Source organism: Lynx rufus, unplaced genomic scaffold (assembly GCF_022079265.1).
Source record: "Lynx rufus isolate CCGP_SWC_20201006 ecotype Redwood Valley unplaced genomic scaffold, mLynRuf1.p SCAF_4, whole genome shotgun sequence".
Taxonomy (NCBI): domain Eukaryota; kingdom Metazoa; phylum Chordata; class Mammalia; order Carnivora; family Felidae; genus Lynx; species Lynx rufus.
In genome coordinates, this window is record NW_025814856.1 from 122,874,534 (window position 1) to 122,895,611 (window position 21,078).

The 21,078-nt window shown below is 50.7% G+C and overlaps 1 protein-coding gene across 1 annotated transcript in view; it reads left to right on the forward strand.

Moving 5' to 3' along the window:
* Positions 1 to 21,078, forward strand: part of MINDY4 (MINDY lysine 48 deubiquitinase 4) — a 110,074-nt gene that overhangs the window by 47,249 nt on the left and 41,747 nt on the right. The window contains exons 6-9 of the mRNA XM_047097363.1: positions 3,373 to 3,431; positions 8,451 to 8,557; positions 11,040 to 11,156; positions 12,381 to 12,469. Of these exons, the coding sequence (XP_046953319.1) occupies positions 3,373 to 3,431; positions 8,451 to 8,557; positions 11,040 to 11,156; positions 12,381 to 12,469 (372 nt within the window). The remainder of the gene's footprint in view (positions 1 to 3,372; positions 3,432 to 8,450; positions 8,558 to 11,039; positions 11,157 to 12,380; positions 12,470 to 21,078) is intronic.

Genomic DNA, 21,078 nt, shown 5'->3' on the forward strand with positions numbered 1-21,078 from the left:
GGCCTGGGTTTGAGTTCTGGCTTGGGCACTCCTAAGTTGCGTGACCTTGTGTGAGTCACCTCACTTCTGTGAGGGTCACTCTGGTACTTAGCACCCATTTATGGAGCCCTGACCAGGTGCTGGGCATGCGGGGTACAGAGCTGACCCAGAAAATCCATGGTCCTTCGTCCCTCCTTGTTTATTTCTCTTACCGTATGTATTCATTTCCTGTGGCTGCTGTCACAAATTCCCACAAACTTAGTGGCTTAAAACAACATGAGTTTATTATTATGGCACTAGGTTCTGGAGGATCAAGGTCTGACATCAGTTCCACTGGGGCTAAAGTCAAGGTGTTGGCAGGGCTGGTTCTTTCTGGAGACACCAGAGGAGAATCTGTTTCTTTGCTTTTGTAGTTTCTCATGGCCACCCACGTCCTTGACTTGTGGCCCTTCCTTCGTCTTCAGAGTGCGTCCCTCCAACCTCTGCCTCTGGTGTGATACCACCCCTCCTCTTCCGGGTCGTATGTCCTTCTGCTTCCTTCCCTCTTATGAGGACACTTGTAATTACATTGTTCCCACTTGGGTAATCCAATATACCCTCTCCCATCCCAAGATCCCCAATGTAAATGCTATCTGCAAAGTCTTTTCTGCCATATAAGGCACTATTCACAGGATATCTTTGGGGGCTGTTGTCCAGCGCACTACACCATGTCAAATTGCAATTTATGTCTCGTCCTTTTGCATGCCCGGGTCTCCTTTGGGCAGGGAGATTGGCCTGCCGGATAACTGCCACATGTTTGCTGAATGAGAGGGTGAAGAAATGAAGGAACGCACGTTTGGAGTTGAGAAAGATGTGGCATCCCACTTGGGCTGTAGGGGATTAGCATGAGTTTGCCAAAGTATATTCTAGCAGAAGGGAAGGGCTTACGAAAAGGTATAGAGGCAGAGGCTGAGAAGCTCAGCATTCAGGAGATGCGCGTGGAGTGTGAGGGTGCAGAGGGTGGAGTGGTAGGTGGCCAGGTCATGATAGCCCATAGGGCACCCTAATGGGCCTGGGTTTTGTTTTATGTTGTTTGTTTGTTTGTTTATTTATTTATTTATAAATTTTTTTTTTTAACGTTTATTTATTTTTGGGACAGAGAGAGACAGAGCATGAATGGGGGAGGGGCAGAGAGAGAGGGAGACACAGAATCGGCAGCAGGCTCCAGGCTCGAGCCATCAGCCCAGAGCCTGAGGCGGGGCTCGAACTCACGGACCGCGAGATCGTGACCTGAGCTGAAGTCGGACGCTTAACCGACTGAGCCACCCAGGCGCCCCTATTTATTTTTATTTTTAAGTAACCTCTACCCGCAGCATGGAGCTCGAGCTCACGACCCCGAGATCAAGGGTCGCAGGCTCCACTGACTAAGCCAGCCAGACACTCCATCCTGGATTTTATTTTTTAAGGAAGCAATATGTGTGGTGGTTGCTGCCTTTGTCTTTGGGGTCATTGCCTGGGTTCAAATTCCTGTGCTGCCACTTGCTTGCTGTGTAACTGGGAAAATTACCGGACTTCTCTGAGGCTCAGCACAACGGCTACTTCATAAGGCCGTCCTGAGGAGCAGATGGCTTTTGTTGCTTGCACAGCACTCAGCACAGTGCCTAGAACAGTCAAAGGAGTCGGAGAGTGTTTGCTGCTATGATTGCTGTCACTTTTATAAATATTATTGTTGTTGGTGGTGACGATGGGGAACCCTGGAAGAACTTCAGCCAGGCTGTGGCACGGTCAGGTTTGCTTTCTAGAAAGATGCCTTTGACACCCATGTGAAGATGGTCTGGGGTGGGGCATCACACTGGGGGTCCGGAAACCCGTGAGGAGGCCATTCCAATGATCCGGGTGACAGATGAAGAGGCAGAGAACAGAGATGGGTACAAGGGAGATGTTACTTTCTCCGGGGTAGTCCAGAGATGGCTTTGTGCCTGCTGTTCCCCGCTTGAAATGATTCAAGGCAGGTGTTAGAGGCCATTTAGTACCATGCTCAGTCCTCACTTTGCAGAAACAGATAGTGAGGTGCAGGGGGGAGGCATTCTGCCTTAGTCCCCGGAGGGAATAGTGATAGAAGGGACAGATAAAAGTGGGACTCCGGTCCTCAGCCTTCAGTGGCATAGCCAGTTGCCGTGTGAGAGGATACGTGCTTCTGATGAGCATGCTGTTTCTCATTGCTGCAGGCTGGGGAAGAGGGGCTCTGACACAGCATCTGCACTGCTTCTTCCGTCACCTCCTTCTACTGCCCCTTCAGGCCTTAAATGCTCTTTCCAGCTTGTTCTTTTACCAGTCCCCAGGAGAATGCTCGCAGAATCCTGGTCGTGTAGGGACATAGGAATTTTGCCATTTTGAATTGAGGAAAATAGGCTTGAGCCAGTGGGGGAGGATTAGGGCTGCCTGGGAGGGTGGGGGAAGGAGCTCTGTGTTCTGGAGCCGGAAAAAGAAACCCAGAGTCCAAAGCAGTACGTGCTCACAGATTTGGTACCGTGAGTCCTCCGTGGTCTTCCACTCACACCCCTTCAATACATCTTCAGGAGGAAGCCAATTCAATAGAACGAACCATGGCGAGATTACGATTGTTACTTCAATCATATCTTACCCTGCAAGGATGTTGGAGGAAAATATATTTCAATTCCACGTTCAAAAGAGCTGTCATTTTAACGTAGTGAATGGGTTTTCAGAGAGTGATGTAATATTGTTATTTTTAATACATTCTTTAAAAGAAAAGATTTTACTTTAGTACAAATCGATGCATGCTGGAGGGGAAAAAATATCTAAAGAGAGCTAAAATACAGGTGGGCCATTTTTAGAAAGCTCCACATGTACATACCTGAACTTACAAATCAGAATCACAGAATAGGTTTTTGGTGCACTTTAGAGGTTTCTTATAAATGGTAGCTGATAGCTTTACAAAAAAGTTGGGAGAAAGGAAATAAACAAAAAAGAAAATAGAATGAGATGAAAAAAATCTGGGCAGTGATTACAAGAACTTATGTGTGTATGTGCGTGTGTGTGTGTGTGTGTGTGTGTGGGTGTGTGTGTTTTCTAGCAGTATCATAACGACATCAGCAAGGTACGCTTGCATTTTGGTTCTTGGCAAGTGTCAAACTACAGGGTTTATCATCCTGTATTGGCTGGTGTGTGTGTGTGAGAACACAGAATTGAAAGGCACTTTTGGAGACAATTTGGTCCCATCCAATATGGAACCTGTGGCTCAGAGAAGGGAGAGTGACTGGGGCAAGGCACATATGAGGGGCAGGGCCAGGGCTAGAGAGAACCCATCTCCTGAACCCCCAGCCAGTCCTCCCTGCATTCTTCTCTGCTGTTTATATTTTCCTCTGGTACATTGACATTTTCTTTTTTTTCTAGGAAAAATCAATTGCCAGTGTCCAGCAAGGCTGATGGGGAGCTGAGCGTTTTGCAGCTTGGTAAGTGCAGCTGATACCTGTATGCTGTGCCCATCAGGGTCCAGTGGTCTTCATTTGCTCCGTCTGGGAGGCAGTGGGTGGGGACTCCTTTCCTCCCACCTGATCTCAGGAAAGAGAGGCTGGCCCAGTGAGTAGAGCGGGCTTCTCTCTTTTGGGTTGCTGTCTTCTTCTGCTTTCTTTCTGTCCTGGAGAAATCCTTATAAGAAGTCTGGGCATTTCTGGACCCACACGGGGCTGGGGGGTGGGTGGGATGCAGAGGAGCCTTTTTTGCATTTGGAGGTTCTTTTAGGACTATTCAGAACCTATAAAGGTCTCTAGACGACAGCTTTGCCTGGGGGAGACCATCCTTTAAAAATTTTTATCGATGTGTTATTGAGGCATAAAATACAGTGAAGTGCATAGCACATACATCTTAAGTGCATTTGCACATATGTGTACACCCACGTAACTGCTGTCTCAGATCAAGGTAGAGAACGTGTCCACCCACTCTTTAGTTTGGAAGCAATCTTTTGTATGCCTTTGTGTAATTCTCCACTCCCCAAAGACTGATGTGTTTGCAGGGCTTGGCAAAGCAGCAGTAGAATGGACAATGGCGAACCAGTGACCAGGCACGAAAGGATGAGGCTTGAGTGCTGTTGACATTTGCTCTTCTTCCGAAAGCCAGCGATTTACCTGTTTGGCCATCTTGGCAGACGACAGCCGTTCAGTGACTTTTCCTCTTTCCTCTCCTTTTAAGCACTCCTTTTAAAGCGAAGGAAGAAAGCAGCGCTCTCTTTAGAAGTTACTTGTGTGCGACGTGCAGTCTGACAGTTTGCTTTGATGAAGTTGAAAGGCAGGGGCCTCTAGGAATGATGAGGCAGGGGTTTATTTATTCTGCTCAGCTCGCGTCAGAGGTAACAATTCCTTCGAGTTTTAATCATCAGAAATGGCTGGTGGGGATCATTTGGCCAGCCGGGGAAGGGGCCGTTCTGCCCACGGCGATGCAGAATGAGGTCCAGAGCCAGCAAATGCTGGCATCTGAAGCGTTTCTGTAAAGCACTGCACTTGAAGATTTTCCAGTGAAAGCCACTCCTGTTTGGACATAAAACGAAGCACTTCCTGGCCTTCAGAACCCAAAGGGCTTCTACTGGAAGGAAGGCTTTTAGCAATTCTCTCAGAACTCAGTTGTTTGAAGTGTGTGTGTGTGTGTGTGTGTGTGTGTGTGTGTGTGTGTGTTTTCCAGAGGGAGGCAGACCCCTCTTTGCTAGTGGCTCAGCTAATGACTTAGAAAAGGAGAAAGAAATAGAAGGTAAGAGATCATGGAACGCAGTCACCAAGGGAAAGGGACAGAAGTTTTGGGGTGAAGAGGAGAAAGGAACAAAATTTAGTTAGAGGAATGGCATTTTCTTCTCCACCCTGATTCATTTTCCTTTGCTGCAGTTCCACAGACTTGTTAGCAGTTATATGTCAGGGCATAGATGAGGCTGAGCAGATTGAGGTGAATAAAAAGTGGGCTTGCTTTCTTGGAGGGCCAGGTTGGGTGGGACAAAGGAAGAGAGGTGTCCTCTGACAGCAACATATAAAGCAGATGATCAGCAGTTCATCACTGCTTCTAGACACGTATAAGCTGAGTTCTGTGGTGGGTTCCAGAGGTTTGCATAATGAGGTGGTATTTAGACAGGGCTTTGAAGGTTGAGCAAGGTCTCGCCAAGTAGAGATGTGCAACAGACCTTACATGCAAGGCCTGCAGGGTGAGGGAGTGATTGGCTTGAAGTGAGTGGCCTGGAGGGGAAGTTGCAGGGTCAGGGGGAGATGAGGCTGGGAACAAAGTTGTGGAAGAGTGGGGATGATTTGAGTGCTGTGCTAATGAGCTTGACCATAAATCATTAGCCGGTAAAGAGCACTTGAAAATTCTGCGTGGGGGCAGTAATGTGTGCAGGGCTGTGGCTTTGGGGCTATCTCTGGATACGTGCAGAGGATAGATTGTAGGAGTAAGAGCCTGGATATTGGAAGACCAGGGAGGGGGTTCTTGGAATAGTCGAGAAAAGATGTGATTGGGCCCCTGTTCTGTCTGGTGAAATCCTCTGGGTATTTCAAGACCCTGCTCAAATATTTAGCTCTTATGGAAAGCTTCTCTGACCCTTTAAGGAAGAGCTATTTACCTCTTCTCTTCTGCTCTTAAAACCCTCGCACTGTCCCTATTTTAAGTGGAACTCATGTTCCATTATTTGTTTGGGCTTCTCGGCCCCCCCCCCCCGCCCCCAGGCAGTGTGCTCCTTGAAGGCAGGGGTTATGCTTTACTCATCCTGGACCTCCACTCTCCCACATAATTCCTGGCACCTCATGGATGCTCAATGAAGTGCTTAATGAACAGATAGAAAAAGAATGACATATTCCTGTAACAGCGGAGGGGAAAAAGGCGGGGGTGAGGTATGAGACATCCTGGAGGCAGAATGATCGGGAGGCTAGATCATCATGATGTGGGAGAGAGGGCTAAGGTCTCAGACTGAGTCCCTGGAGGAGGACTGGGGAGATGGAGTGTGTTATCAAAACCGAAGCCTGGAGGGGTGCTGTGCTGAGATTCTGGAGTCTGGGGTGGTGGGGCACTTCCAGGAGAAGATATCTGTAGTCAGCGGGAAATAGTGATTAGGGTACCTGGAAAAAGAGGTATATGGACCTTTATTATATATTACCACATATATACGTTTTCCTCCAAAGGGTAGATAAAGTGGTATGGGAAGCAAGCTCCCTTGCTTCTTTCAACCAGACACTTATACCAGGGCCTTAAAAATAGCATTCTTAAACCACTGGCATTTGCAGATGGTTTTGTCTGCTTGGCCAACATGTCATTCTGGACTGCTTTGTTTTTCCTTTGCATGGCGGTCCCACCACATCTGGGCCTGAGGCCTGCTATGTGGTCCTGAACCAAATCCCTGCACAGGGGCCAACTTCCTCCTGGCAGAAGCCAAGGGAGGCTGCCTCCTTTTAGGGGCTCCACCCAATCTGGGCCCCCAACTTTCATCCTCAGATTTACTTAATGGAGCCCCGAGCAGGCACGTTTCAGCCCGGGCTCCCTTCCGGACAACCTCAGACTAAACAGAAGCCTCCAAATAGGCTTAAACACTGCCCCTTCTATGCCTCCAGGAAACAATCTGGCCTGAGTGATTGCAAGGAGCCCTTCAGGGCCTGGTGGAATCACTCAGGTTACTCTCCCCTACTCTGTTTTGGGCCTCAGCTGCCCAGGGTTGAATTAATCACACATCTCTATTCCTTCAGGGAACATTCTCAGTATTGATCTTTGCAAAGCCTTCCCCTTGGCCTCTCTCCCTTTCCTCCCTTCATCCTTCTTTCCTTCCCTCCCTCGCTTTCTCTCCTTCTCTCTCTCCTGCCTTTCCTTCATTTTTTAGCCCCACCCCCACCCTCCCATGATCCTCCTCTCCTCAAGCAGTCATTCTCGTGTATTTAGTTGGTATCTGTTTTCTTGCATATTCTTGCAAAATGCATAGTGTTTGTGTGCATATATTTGTAATGGATGTAAATCATATTGTGTTATATATATGTGTGTGTATATATATATATGTGTATATGTGTGTGTGTGTGTGTGTGTGTGTGTATATATATATATATATATATATATATCTTATTTGTGTTCTTGCCTTCTCTACCCAGCACCCTGTTTTTAAGACCCATGCATGTTGCTAAGTGAACATCTGGTCATTATTTCAGGGTGCTTTTATAAGACCATGGTCACAGGGTGGCTTTTTCAGAGACCCTAACTAAGAAGAGTTTGCATTTAAATTCAGATTCTCATTTATATTCCAGGCTTATTTTTAATTTTCGTTTTCAGCCTAAAGGTGGGAGGGTCTCCTTTTCAGTGGACTGGGACTCTGGGAGCTGGTCTTGTGCTGCTGTGCCTGTTCCTCCCCAAGGGAAGAAAAGGAGCCTGAAGAATGGGATATAAAACATGTGTCCTGGGGGTGTTGGCCTTTGGATAGCCTCTCCAGAAGAAGTGGGGCAGGGACAATGACATTTCTATAGTCCTAGATATACAGAATTGTAGGAGATAATGTTGATTTCTATGTCGTGTGGTGTACTTTTTAAATAATCATTTAGTCTCAGGAAAATGGGAGGCGGGGATGGTTCAACAGGCTCTCTGGAGACTGGTCTGCTCTGTTTTGCCAGCATAATTACCTTGGATTGTTTACACTTGGGTCCTTCCTCTGAGTGTTCTGGTAAATGCTACGGCTGTGGGTACAATCTTGAGAGGGAGGCCCGGCTGGGAGACCCATGCTGGGACCCTCTCTGGGCCTCCGTCACCTCAGCTGTAAGATGACTGTGAGTGGCAGGTGACTTAGTGGCCCTTCCAGCTGGAGGTCCAGGGAGGTCTGGTTGGCAGGAAGACAGAACGATCAGGAGCTGGCCTCTGTCACTTTTCCATCTGTGTGATGTCAGGCCAGTCATTTCACTTCTTTAAGCCTCAGTTTTGCATCTGCAAGTAGGGGTGACAATAATTACCTTGTCCTGGGCTGTTATGGGACCTAGGCGTTAAAACACAAGTGGCTGGTAAGTGAAAGCTGCGACAGTGATAATCTGTTGTTATTTTATCAGGAACAGTGGTGTTTTTTCCCCCTAATTCTGCCCTCTTCATGTTTGCCCTCAGGCACAGGTTTGTGTGCCATGCCTACCTTTTGTAAGAAATGTGTCTGAGTGAGGCTCTTCTGGGCCTGACTCCGTGGCTTCGGCCCCAGGCTCCTGTCTCACTGCATGTCCACAGGCAGAGCTTTCTAGTGGACCGGTAACCACCTTGTGCCCGCTGGCATCCTTGTGCCATGGACCAGGATGGGACTGCGACAAGGAACCAGGACCCTTACTCTGTCTTTTTTCCTTCTTGTGAAGGCCTGGGAGCCCCAAGGGGGAGAGGCAGGTGGAGGGTGGGGAAGCCCTCCCTTCCTTCAAACTCATCCATGCCCTTGGTGTTATTTCTTATTCTGTTCCCCGTGGGTCATAACAAGGAGCTCACGTGCCCCGGTTTTCTTTCAGAGGATGTGGAGGATGAATTGGTAAGGGAAGAAGTCATCCTGTCTCCAGTCCCATCCATGCTCAAGCTGCAGATAGTGTCAAAGCCAATCGACCTCTCAGTGGCCAAGGTGCGTTGTCAACTTGAAAGTGCGCGTTCATACGTCTTGATTTGAATTGGTGTGAATTGGTGTGGTGTGAATTGAAGCTGTTTTGATGTGAACTGGTGTGGGTGAGGTGGTTATGATCCCCCTGACCCCAACCATCTTATGTCTCACTCGTTCAAGTGGAAATTCGGGCGTGGTATAGAAGAACCTGAACTGAGAGTCAGGAAAATGGGGATGTGGTCTTCTCCAGGAAGAAGTGTGGGTACAGCCTCCTCCCACTCAAACATTCCAGGGTCTCGTGCTTCTTTTGGCCCGGAGCCGCTTCTGCACATCTGCAGTGGGCCACTCCAGAGTTGTGACGGCACTGGGAGCATTGTCCTCATTAGAGCGGCTCTGTTTTAGTGCTCGTCCCCCATGCTGGGCTTAGGCTGGGCTTGCAGTGAGGGAAGGACAGGAGGGTTTTAACAATTCCTCAGCACCACTGGGTTCACACCAGTGGCCTCCTGGAGGGACTTGAGAGGACTTAAGGGGCAGGTTCCTGGCCTTATCGGCCTCCTCTGCAGGGATGCCCTGGATTCCTCACCATCTCAGCTGCCAGATGGCCTTACCCCTCCCCTTGGCCAGTGGTTCCTGTGGGATGGAATGCTGCTCTTACACTATCCCACTGGCTTTTCAGCCAGGATCCAGGAGGAAAAGCTAAAATGTCTGGGGACACAGCTCACCCCCTATTTACTCAGCACACAGATAAAAAAGTCAAAGATTTTTCTAGAGATTTTTTTTCCCTTTCCCCTTCCTCTCTTCCCTTTTCTTTCCTTCTTTCGAACCGTGGAGGGCATGGGTGTGTGTGTTGGGGGGTCGGACACTTTTACATGGCCCCAAGCCTGGGAAAAGTGCTCTGGCTATCTGTAGCCACGAGGCTGTGATTATTTGCTGTGAACACAACACTCCTATTTTGGGAAGGGCCCTAGAGGCCCCTAACTTCAGACCACCCAGCAGTAGCATCTCCAAAAGCAGCTGGAAAAACTAAGGCCCACCCAGAGAAAAGGAGGGCTCAGGGCACATGGCATCCATAGCACCCAGGTTTCCAGGCTGTTAACTCTGTGACCTGGTGACCATGCTGTGCCTAGCTGGGGGCTGTCATTCTGTGATTAAGAGAACAGACATGGGCTTCAGTCAGAAAACTCAAGTCCCTATAGTTTCTAGGCTCTCAAAAAACTCAGTTCAAATACACGGATGATTGTTGTTGGCACAAGAAGGAAAAGCAAACCCTGATAGATGAATTCACCCAGGCTTCTCTCCTGTGTGCCGCCAGCCCATGTTGATGGGCTGACGTGTTGACAAATGCTTCTGTCGCTGAGATTTTCTTAATGAAAAGCAAAAGAGAACCGATTCTAGAAGGAAATAATCTGAATCTATAAGAAAGATCTGACCTGGAGAGGTGGCAACAGAACCCATGAGTTGGCCCTTCAGAGACCTTGGGTGTAAAACCATGGTGGAGAGAGAGGAGGGAGCTGGCATAAGGAGGGGGTATCCAGGGAGAGGCTCTGCCTTCCAGGGCTGGCCAGGTGGAGGGGTTGGCACTTTCTGGGGCTCTGGAGGGTGGGGCTTTGGTTTATGGGAGATGAACTGTGAGATCAGTGTCATCTAGAAGTTTGGGGAAGACAGAGCTGTGGAAAAATGGAGGGGCTGCCTTGGGAGGGGGTGGGAACCCCAACCTGGGTTGTTGGGGTTCAAGCTGAGTTCATGGGGGACCACTTGTGGGTAATATTGTAAAGGAGATTCTTCCCTGTAGTAAGAGTATTAGAGCAGGGGCTGGCAAACTGTTTCCAAAAAGGGCCAGATTGTTTATTTTTGGCTCTCTGTTACAACCACTCAACTCTGCCATCGTAACGTAAAAGCCAGCATAGAAGCAAATGCCAACGTATGTAAGCAAATGGGTGTTACTGTATTTCAATAAAACTTTATCCACAGAACATGTGTGGGGCCAAGTTTGGCCCGTGGGACGTAGTTTGCTAAGCCTGTCTGTCAGCACCAGTTCTCAAATGTAGCTGCACATTGGAATTGTCTGGAGAGCATTTAAAATCATAGATACTGGAGTCTGACACCCAAGCGTTCTGATTTAGTTGGCCTGGCATGTGGCCTGAGCATCAGGATGGTTAAACACTCCACAGGTGGTTACCGTGTACAGCCAAGAACCTCCAAGATCCCTTCTAGAACTAAAAGTTTCTGTTTCAGTTTCCCCTAAAGAACCTACCAAGACTTGGGCCCAGGTCAGCACAGGCTGGTTTGGCTTATGGACGTTCCAGAGATGAGGCCCTCAGGATCGACTTTTCTCTTTTCTCAGATAATAATGAGTTTGCAAAAGAAAAAGAAAATAAATAACCCTGCTGGAAAACGGGATGCCCTGCTAGAACGCAAGACCAGCTCCTGTGGGAATCCGTAGACCGCGCAGTGTGTTATTGTTTGCTTTTAAGACAACTGACGAAACTCTCTCTTCTTTTGACAGGACATAAAGGCCCTTCTGTTTGGTTCCAGCTTTTGCTGTTTCAATGAGGAATGGAAACTTCAGAGTTTTTCCTTTAACGACAAAGCCTCGTTAAAATACGGCATCGTGCAGAACAAGGCAGGTTGCTTTTAAGTTTCCCAGGGACATTTCTGTGGGCCCATCACAGACAGGGGCAGGATGTCCCCCAGTTTGGTAAGTCCTGCGAGCATTTCCTGAGCTCTTCAGTGCCAACTAGCCCTGTGTTTGCCAGGTTGTCACCCAGTGCTGGAATTTCATGTGTGGCTGGCAGAGCAAGAGCTGGGGAGTGTGACCCTTACTCTATGAAGACTTCTCCTCAGTGTCCAGAATCTTCTCTGAGAGGAGCAGAAGGAGGCTCTGTGTTTGTTGGGGGCATCAGAGTGGGTCCACAGGCAGAGTATTGGGAAATGGTTTTGCAAGCAGGGCTGGAGAGAGGACACTTGAGGCAGGAGGCAGCCTGAATAAAGGAGAGGCTTCGAGAAGAAGTGTGTGAGGAGGAGGTGTTTTCAAGACAGGGAAGTGTAGGCAGACGGGAGCAGGATTTGGACATGGTGTGTACACATTTACCAAGTTACACACTTTAAGGGCTAGAAGATACTCTAAATCCAGCAGCCCAACGAGGTTCCATTTCTCAAATCCCAGGAAGCTCCCCTGCCCCACACTGCCCGATTAAGAACCCCAAGACCATTAGCCTTTGTCCCTAGTGTGGCCAAGCTCAGCTCATTTTGCACCCCCAGCTCAAGGGCACCCACACCTGCTACTCTGATATTCCTTGTACATGTTGATGCCTATAGGAATGAACCCCTCAGGGAGCCTTCTTCCTCTAATGTGGGGTGGGGGGGCAATAGAGACACACATAATGGGTGCTGAGGCAGGCCACACCTGGGCAAAAGATTGCTCACATAAGCAGAGGCTGCTGCAGGGGGTACTGAGGTGATCAGGGGAGACTTCCTGGAAGGGGAGGCCTTTAGGATGGGCCTCGAAGCTGAGTAAACTGTTGACACCCTCAGCCTGTGGACATGGAAGCATTTCTCTGGATGACTGGGAACCTATGGTGATGAACCTGGTTTTACACCTGACTGGTAGTGAAGGCCTGTTTTCTTCCCATGAGACATTGCAGACTTGCTCTTCTTCCAGTGCTGGGCACCGTGGCCTTTGTCACCCCCTTTCTGTGACTAGGCTCAGTGCTTTGCAGAAGTACTCAGCACATCAAAGGCCCGTGTTGGAGGGGCAGGAACTGGTGGGAGCAGGCTGGTTCTGGAGGAACAGCCAGGTTTGCCCTGGTCAGTCCTCACTGGTACTAATGTGTGTCCTTCTTTGCAGGGGGGTCCCTGTGGGGTTCTGGCAGCTGTCCAAGGCTGTGTCCTACAAAAACTCCTGTTTGAAGGAGATAGCAAAGTTGACTGCGTTCGGTAAGTCAGTGCTCGTAATAGCAATATCTTCTTTTCCCAAGGCCTCTCCTCAGTGTCCAGAAAAAACAAGCAAGGAAGCATGTGTGTTCCCTGATATTTCCCGTCTTCTGAAAAGGGAAATGGTGACCGGCTAGCAGGTCCAGTGCTGATCAGTTGAAATGACCTGTATGCACTTGCCTCTAAAAGAAGGGAGGGTCGTTAAGTCCCATTCCACGTGGGAAGCAGCTGCTGGAATGGCATCGAAACTAAGGCCACCCCCTCCTCAGCAGTTGACTGTGGTAGCTGCCCAGCTCCCATCCACACCCACATCGACCCCCTGACCCCTTGACTGAGCCCAGGTCTCAGTTACCTCATGTTACCCCATGTTACCTCACCTCTGCCAACAGCCATTACCACACATTCCAGCCAGCCCCGCGGCACATTGCTTCCACTCCCTCTGGCCGTTTGTTTTCCACCTCACGCTTTAAGTGTTTGCACATGGACCCCCCCCCATTCTCATTTTCTCTCTCACTCAACAGACTTTTCTGGAACATCTCTGTGCAGGCACAAGTGATACAGACAGGAATAGATGCACACTCTATGCTCCAGAATGCTCTGTGAGGGATGGATGGATAGAAAACCCTCATTCTATAGCGTGGTCGTGCTAAGATGGAGGGATTGGCAAGGTGCTGGCCAGGGCTGGGGCTAGATGGCCGATTCGAGGAGACCGCGGTCTTACTTTTGTCTCTCTGTGTGCCCAGTTACTAGCTTGTTCTGAGTTCCCCTCAGACCTACAGAACTGGTGCGTCTCTTTCTTCTTTTAGTTGAAATATAACATGCATGCAGGAAAGTGCACATGTCAAAAACGTGCACGGCTCAGACGTGTTCTGCTCAATGAATTATTGCAAAATCCCACACTCATGAACCTCTCATGCAGATCACAAAAGAAAATTACTTCCAGCACCCCAGAAGAGTCCTGCCTAGTAGATACCCCCATTCTCTTCCCAAAAGTTGAGATTAAACAAATTCTAAAATCACAGCTTAGTTTTGCCAGTTCCTGAATTTTAATTAAAGGGGCTTGTTCTTTGATGTACGTATTTCGGTGTCTTTTTTTTTTTTTTTTTTTTTAAAGCTTAGGTGTTATAAAGACAGCAACTCATTCCCCATTCACTCATGTTCAGCTTCCTGGGAGATACGCTGGCTCCCCAGACATCCTGCCAAACTCGGGACAAATGAAACATCTTTTACCAGCTTAGAGGATTTTGCCTTAGACAGGGTCCAAGGGAAGGCAGCTTTGCATGCTTGGCATTTTAGAATGTGTCCAGTAATATAATTTGTCTGATTACCAAGTAATCATCAAGGTGTTTTATCTTAAGCTAAAAGATGCTAATTCTCAGCATAGCAGAACTGTAACCAGAAGCAGAGTGATACAACATTTCCGCAGCAGGATCTCACCTTATTCTCCATACCCCGACCAGTCCACACATAGCTGCTCCTGTCTGTGCACGGCCATTCCCCATTGCGTGCTCTGGAAGGCCAGCCAGCAAAGTGCTGCCCACAGTGTGGACAGAGACCCTGCTGCCGACTCTCCCAGAGAGGCAGCACAGTGCTTGATGTTCTGGAATGTTCCCGACTAAGTGGAATTTGCTAAATGAGGGAGCTGCCCTCAAAGGGTGTGGGGACTGTCCCTGAGTATACATGTCCCCACCTGCCTACCTTCCTTCCTTGCATTCAGAAGAAGCATGCAGGGAGGACTTGGCAGGTGCTTGGAGGGAATACACGGCTCAACAGGACAGCTGTGGCCTTGCCTTCATGGCACCTATGACTGACCATGAGAGCCAGGCAGATAGGAGGCCTACAGGGGATGTGCAGGAAGCTTGGGGTTCACCCACACATGAAGAGGGTGGGGCAGGCTTGTTGGAGGAGTGACATTTGAGTCTCACCAAGGTCTGGAGGTAATCAGGACTCCCAGTTGGCTTGACACACATCCTTGCACATGCTTATTCTCCCTCAGTTTCCCCCTTCCCAACAAACCCCTCGTACTTGGTTCTGGGCTCCTCACCACACAGAGGCCATGACTTCAGGGAGGCTTTCCCAGACCTCCCTGGTTGAGATAAACCCAGGCCTGCTCCAAGGCCTCCCCACCAAATGGCACCCTTGTTCATGGACATCATTACCTGTCCATTGTCTGCTCCCCCCAATCCCCCAGCCCCTGGGAACACAAACCCCATGAGAACAGGGGCCTTCCTGGGCTGCCTGGTTCACAGCCTGTCTCTGGCATCCAGCCCAGGGCCTAGTCCACAGAAGAGGCCCTCAGAATTTTTGTTGAATGAACACATGGACAAATGCATGAGTTATCCAGACTAACAGGGAGGGGAGGGGAATGGTGTTCCGGTAAGGAGAACAACATGTGCAGAGGCCTGAGGGCAGGGAGAGCAGGGCCAGGAGCCAAGAGTTGCCTGGGGTGGTCGGGGCAGAGTTCGGAGGGGCAGGGTGAGACCGGGGATGGTGGTCAGGGACATGCTGCCAGAGGGGCCTTGGAGGCTTACCATCCGCTTGGGCCAAGTGTTGGCCTTGGCCCTCATGGGAGATGTCTCATAACTCATTTTGGCCCCCTTCTCATTCAGAGCTGCTTTTGAACTTGGACTTTGTATTTGGGGGACGTTGGGGATTGCTTGCCAGTGGTCAGGATGGGGTGTTTAAGTTGGTTCCAGGCAGGGCTGTTCCTGCCCAGGGCACAAGGCAGGCTTCGTTCCTTGTCACCCACCCCACCCACCACTAAGGGAGTATGCGAGCCTCTGGATCCACAGGTGCATTCTCCAGGGAACGCTTTGCTCTCCACACCAGGGAGTGCATCCAGGGCTTGGAAAGCAAAAAGCCAACCTGGTTGTGGGTGCAAGTTGGGCTCTGGGTGGAAAGAAAACCGGGCCAGCTGTGTAAGCGAGGTTCTCTTCCATGTCCCGCCATCTGCCAGTCAGACACCAGCCAAACGTGGACTCAGGCCCAAGTTTATACCGACAGACCTCTGTTTAAGCACCGACTAGATGGAGAGTTCCACCAAGGCCTTGCTGGGAGGCAGGGGAGGGAGTGCGGCCTTGGCTTCCATGGGCTCCCTGTTGGCTGGGACCCTGCAAGAGGAGTTGTGGCCAGCCTAGATTGAAGGCCCTTGGCAGCCAGGCTGGTGGGGCTGAGCTGGGTTCTGGGGGCAGCGGTGGGTAGGCAGAGGGAGAAGGGGAAAGGAGGAGTGGCTGGGGTGTGTGTGGGGGGGGGTTCCAGGTGGGAAGGAGCCCCACTCTGTCTGCCTGGTTGGACCAGAAGAGGCCTGTGTTGAGTATCCATAGAGCTCGGCCTGCTGGCCAGGGCCCCCTCCTCTAAGAAGCATGGAAGGATTCATGCTGCAGAAGAGTGACCTCAGTTTTCTTTGGAGCCTCCCAGCTATGGGTGCTCCTGGTAAGTCCCTCCCCTTCCCACTCCCAATCCCTGCTTCCCCGGGCACTTTAACTAGGGCTGATCTCCACACAGGTGGAGTGCAGTGGGCTGGCTTTCTGTGTCCATCCATCAGAGCTCTTTCAGGGGCTCAGGCAGAAGTAGTTCAGAGGGGGACAAGATGGGGGAGGTCCAGTGGTGTCGGGCTATTGGCGAGGGGCACCAGATGTCTACACACACAAACACACACACACACACACACACACACACACACACACACACAGTCCTGTGCTTTCTTCTCCCCCTTCCCCTGCTATGGGGTTTTGAGGTGAGAGACTGCCTTAGGGCCTGGAAGGTGATTGGGGGTGGAAGGCGAGAGTTCTTGTGGTTCAAGCTAGGACTTGGGTCAAGCAAAGGCCGGAGGAGCAAGGGGCTGGTGCCCAGGGCCGGCAGCAGAGGAGAGAAGTGAGAGCAGAGTTGGGGTTGCTGCTTTGTGATGGTGAGGCCCTGCAGGTCAGAGGCCACCCAGAGTTGTCCTTGCTGCCTGGGTCTTGGTGCATCCTGTAGGTGCCCATGCTGAGGCGGGAAGGGGTGCCTGGCTCTGTGCTCCTTAGCCCCTTCCAGGGTGGGGCATGCTAGGCTGGGTCCAGAGACCTGGACTGCAGGGCCTCACCTTCTCATTGGTGAATCTCTATCTTGCCTAACTTTGACTCAACAAGGAAACACAAATGAAGTCCTTTGTAAATCATCAAAGGCTGTGCAAGGAGGTGGGACCATATGGGGAAACTGAGGCTCAGAGAGGGAAGATGCTGGCCCAGGGTCACCCCTGGCACCTATGGCCGAGCCCTGTCTGCCATCCCATGCTGCTGTGCTCCAGAAGAGACGCTGAGAAGTGGGAGAGCCAGAGAGGTCAGGAGTGGCTGGCACCAGGAGGCTGATGTCATGAGTTTGAAACACTTGAATGCTGGACTCCCAGACAGATTCTCAGTGACCAAGGTGCGGCTCTGTGTTTTACAAAGGGCTTCTGGGAAGACCCTCCCCTTTTCCCCTAATTTGGAAAAACTCAGTACAGAAGAGTACAAAGAGTAATACGGAAACACCTAGGGGACCCACTGCCTCACGTGAGCAACGGGTGAAGTCCCTGCAGCAACCTTAGTCCCCGGCTCCTCCAGTCTCATTGATGTATTCATACAATTTTAATATGGATGGGTTGGGTCACTGGTGTTGCTGCATGGGCCGTGTGTGCTGAGTTGGGTTTGAGGCTTCAATACTTCCTTTTGACTCTGAAATTCCAGGATTTCAGAAATGACCCAACTGAAAAAAAAACAAAAACAACGCAGGCGACCTGCTCTGTTCTCTTCAGGAGCAGCACGGTGGCCTGGCTCGCCACAGCGAGGCGAGGCGGTGTCTGCAGCTGCCCCACTCTGGGCCCTCCTCGCACCCTCCGCCCACACTCACAGCTGATGGGGGTAATGGTTCTGTGAAAGCAGCGTGGAGGATGTGACTGCGCCCTCCAGGGAAGTCATGCTGAAATAAAGGCCTCTTGGCAGGGATGGTGTTTTTTTCTGCAGGACTGTCTGGCTTCATTAGGACCTATTCCATCAGGCCGGCAGCTGGCCTCTCCTCAATCGGGAAGGACAGCGCCCGGTGACAGGACTCCGTGTTTTTCCACTTGAGGAGGGCTGTGCCTGTGGCTGGCCGCGGGAAGACCATGAGCCCCACTCCCCTGCAGGCCTAGAGAGAGCCACAGACAAGATTGACGGCCCCACGCCTCCTCCCCTTTAGAATTGTGAAATTCAAGGCCCAGAGGAGGGGCACTTGCCCAGGGCCTGTCTGGCTGGACACTAGGAGAGAGCCAGGCCTGGACTCCAGGTCAGATGGTCCCCAGACCAGCCTTCTTCCCCTCCCCTGCAGCAGTGTTTGACCCTCAGAGGGAGCAGAAAGCCTGCAGTCGTTCCCAGGCCTTCCTCTGGATTGTCTGTAGATGCTGTAGGCTATCTCGAGATAATCAGGATCAAAACATCTCTTTAATCTGAAGGACTTAAGTAGTTAGTGTAAGCAACTATGTAGGATGTATTACTCCCCTATGCCCTCCACCATCCATAGACACGTATCTTCAGTCTGTACTTCTGTGAGGAAGTAGGTGCTTAAAGAAACTGTTCTTGCTTGAGGAGCCTGGCTGGATGCTAGATTCATGGTAGGAGTTTGATGAACGTGTGTCTGACTGATGAAGACAACACAGGACCACCCCTGTCATTGAGGTTTTGCAGGTGAAAGCCGGGAGTTAACCGGGTGAAGCTGGAGTCGGGGCAACTCACCACAGCGCCTCCTTCCTCTCGTCCTCGGCATGGACAGCCCGGTCTACCCTGTGGCTGGTTAAATGGCAGAGATGGCAATGCTGGAATGATGCTTGGGGGCATCTGGCTCAGGGTCTGCCTCTATGCGGGAAGGCGAAGGTCAGCGAGGGCGAGGGGCTTCCCCGAGGCCTGTGAACCAAACCTGGAACCAAACCTGGGCCCGACCACTGCACTCTTCCACTTTGTTCTCTAGAAAGACGTGTCTCAAGAGAGCAAGCTAGAGAAGACTCAGGGAAGGATGCAGAGACTAGAAGCGTTTCCAGAAGGAAGCCAGTGAAAATAATGAGGATTTTTGTGTAGAAATGCAGAGGTTCCGAGGGGCTGTAATCAGTCTGTGAGAGAGATCAGGAAGACACGGGCTGGACCGAAGAGCCAGTGTTGTCCGGTGCTGAAGAGCTGAGCTCGAAGGCAGAGGGATGCTGATTCCTAAGGCAAGAGCTCCAGACAGTTGGTTCCACTTCCCCAAGTTCTCCTTCCTCCCTCAATGCTGTTTTGATTTTTCCAACTTTACGGACTGTGTGGTTCACTTGGATGAATCATTTAGTCGCTGTGCCTCAGTTTTCGCATTTGAAAGGGGCAAGGATGCTACTGCCGTTACAGGGTGGCTTTAATGACTAATGGAATAATACACGTGAAGTGTTTCTAACCGCGCTTGGCATGTGATAAGCACTCAATATGTGTCGACTGTTGAATCTCATTTGTGGCTACACTGAGAAGCTTTCAGTCAAGCACATGACTTGCTTCAGCAAGTTCGTGTAGAACACAGTGAATGTTGAAAGGTGACCTCTTAGTTCCCTGTCTGCAGGTTTTCCAGCATAGATGTTCTAGGCAGAGTCTACAGTGCAGAGACGATTTTGCACAACTCGCACCCACGGCAAGGGTTCTAACTGGGGAGTACCCTCGTCGCACCTGTGATGTGGGAAGAGCCCACAGGGGTGAGATGGGGCGGAATGCTGGTCGGGCACTAGCTGTAACAACCCCGCTGGGGAGCAGGGCATCCCGGTCCTGGACGGGGGCAGGAAGGGGATTGGCAAGGGTACTCAGGAGGTGTGATTGACAGGACATGACGGTCACCTGGGTGGGGGCAGGGCAGGAAACAGGATCCATGGGGATGACGAAGCCCACTTTCATAGATTCTGAATCCAAAGAGATAAATGTCCAATCCTTTCTCCTTTGTCTGACAAGCCCTGCCTTCCTGGCCCCCCCTTAGTCCTTGGCATCACCTCTCCGGAAACCCAGAACAACATTTCCTCACCTTTGTTTTCATAGCTGATGGTGACCCGGGCCAGTGCTCCCCGCACAGCTCGGGCTGCCTGGCTTGGTGATGGCGTGGTAACCATTTCCTCGAGGAGCTTGGCGGGTCTCCAGAGGCTGCAGAAGTACCAGGCAGTCTGCCATTTCATTTTTCAAGTGGGTTGAGGGTGGCTTGTTACTTTCACACCAGATGTCAGGAGTTCACCTTCCTGTCACCATGGCCAAAGTGGGGACTTGATGTTTCCATAAAGACAACAGTAATAGGTATTGGTTATTGAATATTGACCACGTGCCAGGTGCTGGGCTATGGACCTTACACACATCGTCTTGCTTAAAGCTCCCAATGCTATGAACGAGGTCCCCTTGTCATCTCCAGTTTATGGAAGGGGAAACTGAGGGAGGGCTATGTCACGTCACCTCCCATTTTAGTCGTTTGACAGCCTGGATGCAGACAACTGGTTCTGTGTCTCAGGCACTGGGGAGTGACCACGTGCTGCCCACCATGGTGACCTGTGTCCAGGTCTCCTCATTCCCATTTCTCCAGTTTCTTCCTCCTCCCCCCCACCTCTGCAGCTCAGCACGGAGCTCAGATGTTAGTTGGCTACTGAAAACATAGAAAACCACCCCCGCTCTGCCCTTTGTCTTCCTTTGAGCCCCAGCAAGGTCTTCATCAAGGCACCTTTGTTAGGAAGAGCCTAACAGGCTGCTTTTGTAAGAATGTAATTTTTCTAAGAGTTTAGAAGAAATCCATGGACTCCAGGGGTGGGCAAGAAGTACAGCTCTCAGGAGCCCTGGGAAGGTGAAACTGAAGGACGTGCCTGTATCAGGCTGTTGCCTGTTCTTCCCTCTTGCTCGTGTCACACAACAGGGTTTCTCTGTTACCCCTTTTATCGTAAGATGTCTCTCTGCCATTTTTGACATTGCTGGCTGCCTGTTCTGCTCAAAGCCCATTTGCTTCTAAAACTATGTAACAACACCGTCTCCCAGCCCAGCCCCTACTGCCTTGCCACTTCCTGCCTTCCTCTGCCTCCCTGGTACGCCAGAGTTCTGGCGGCGTTTCATCCTTGGCCACCACCTCTGCCCTTCCCCATCATCTCTTTGGGGAATCTTGGCCACTCAAAGTGCTGAGGACTCCTCACATGCTGGTGGTTCATAAACTTATACTCAGTGCCAGCTGCTGTCCTGGGCTTTAGATGGGTCAGATAGCTTCACCTGGGGGTCCCATGGGCACCTCCAGCTGCTCCCCCAGTTCTCCTCTCTGCCTGTATTCCTCATTTCAGTGAACAGCACCACTGTGCACCCGCGAAAGCTCCCGAATCCTTCCTCTCCCACATCCCACGCCCTATAGCTAACCAGCAAGGCAGGCTGCTCTCCCCTCTGTACCCATGACCTCCTTTCCTGTGGCTCGTGGGAGTGAAGGGCACCTGCTTGCACAAACCATTGTCTCCAGGGGCCTGGATATTGGGACTGGTCAAGGCTGGGTCAGGGCAGTACCAGACCTTTGCCAGGGATGGCTACCTTTCCTCGGGGTGGCGGTAGTTCCAGAATGCCTTCAGCTCAGCCTCCTGGGCTCTGTCAGAACGCACCGCACTG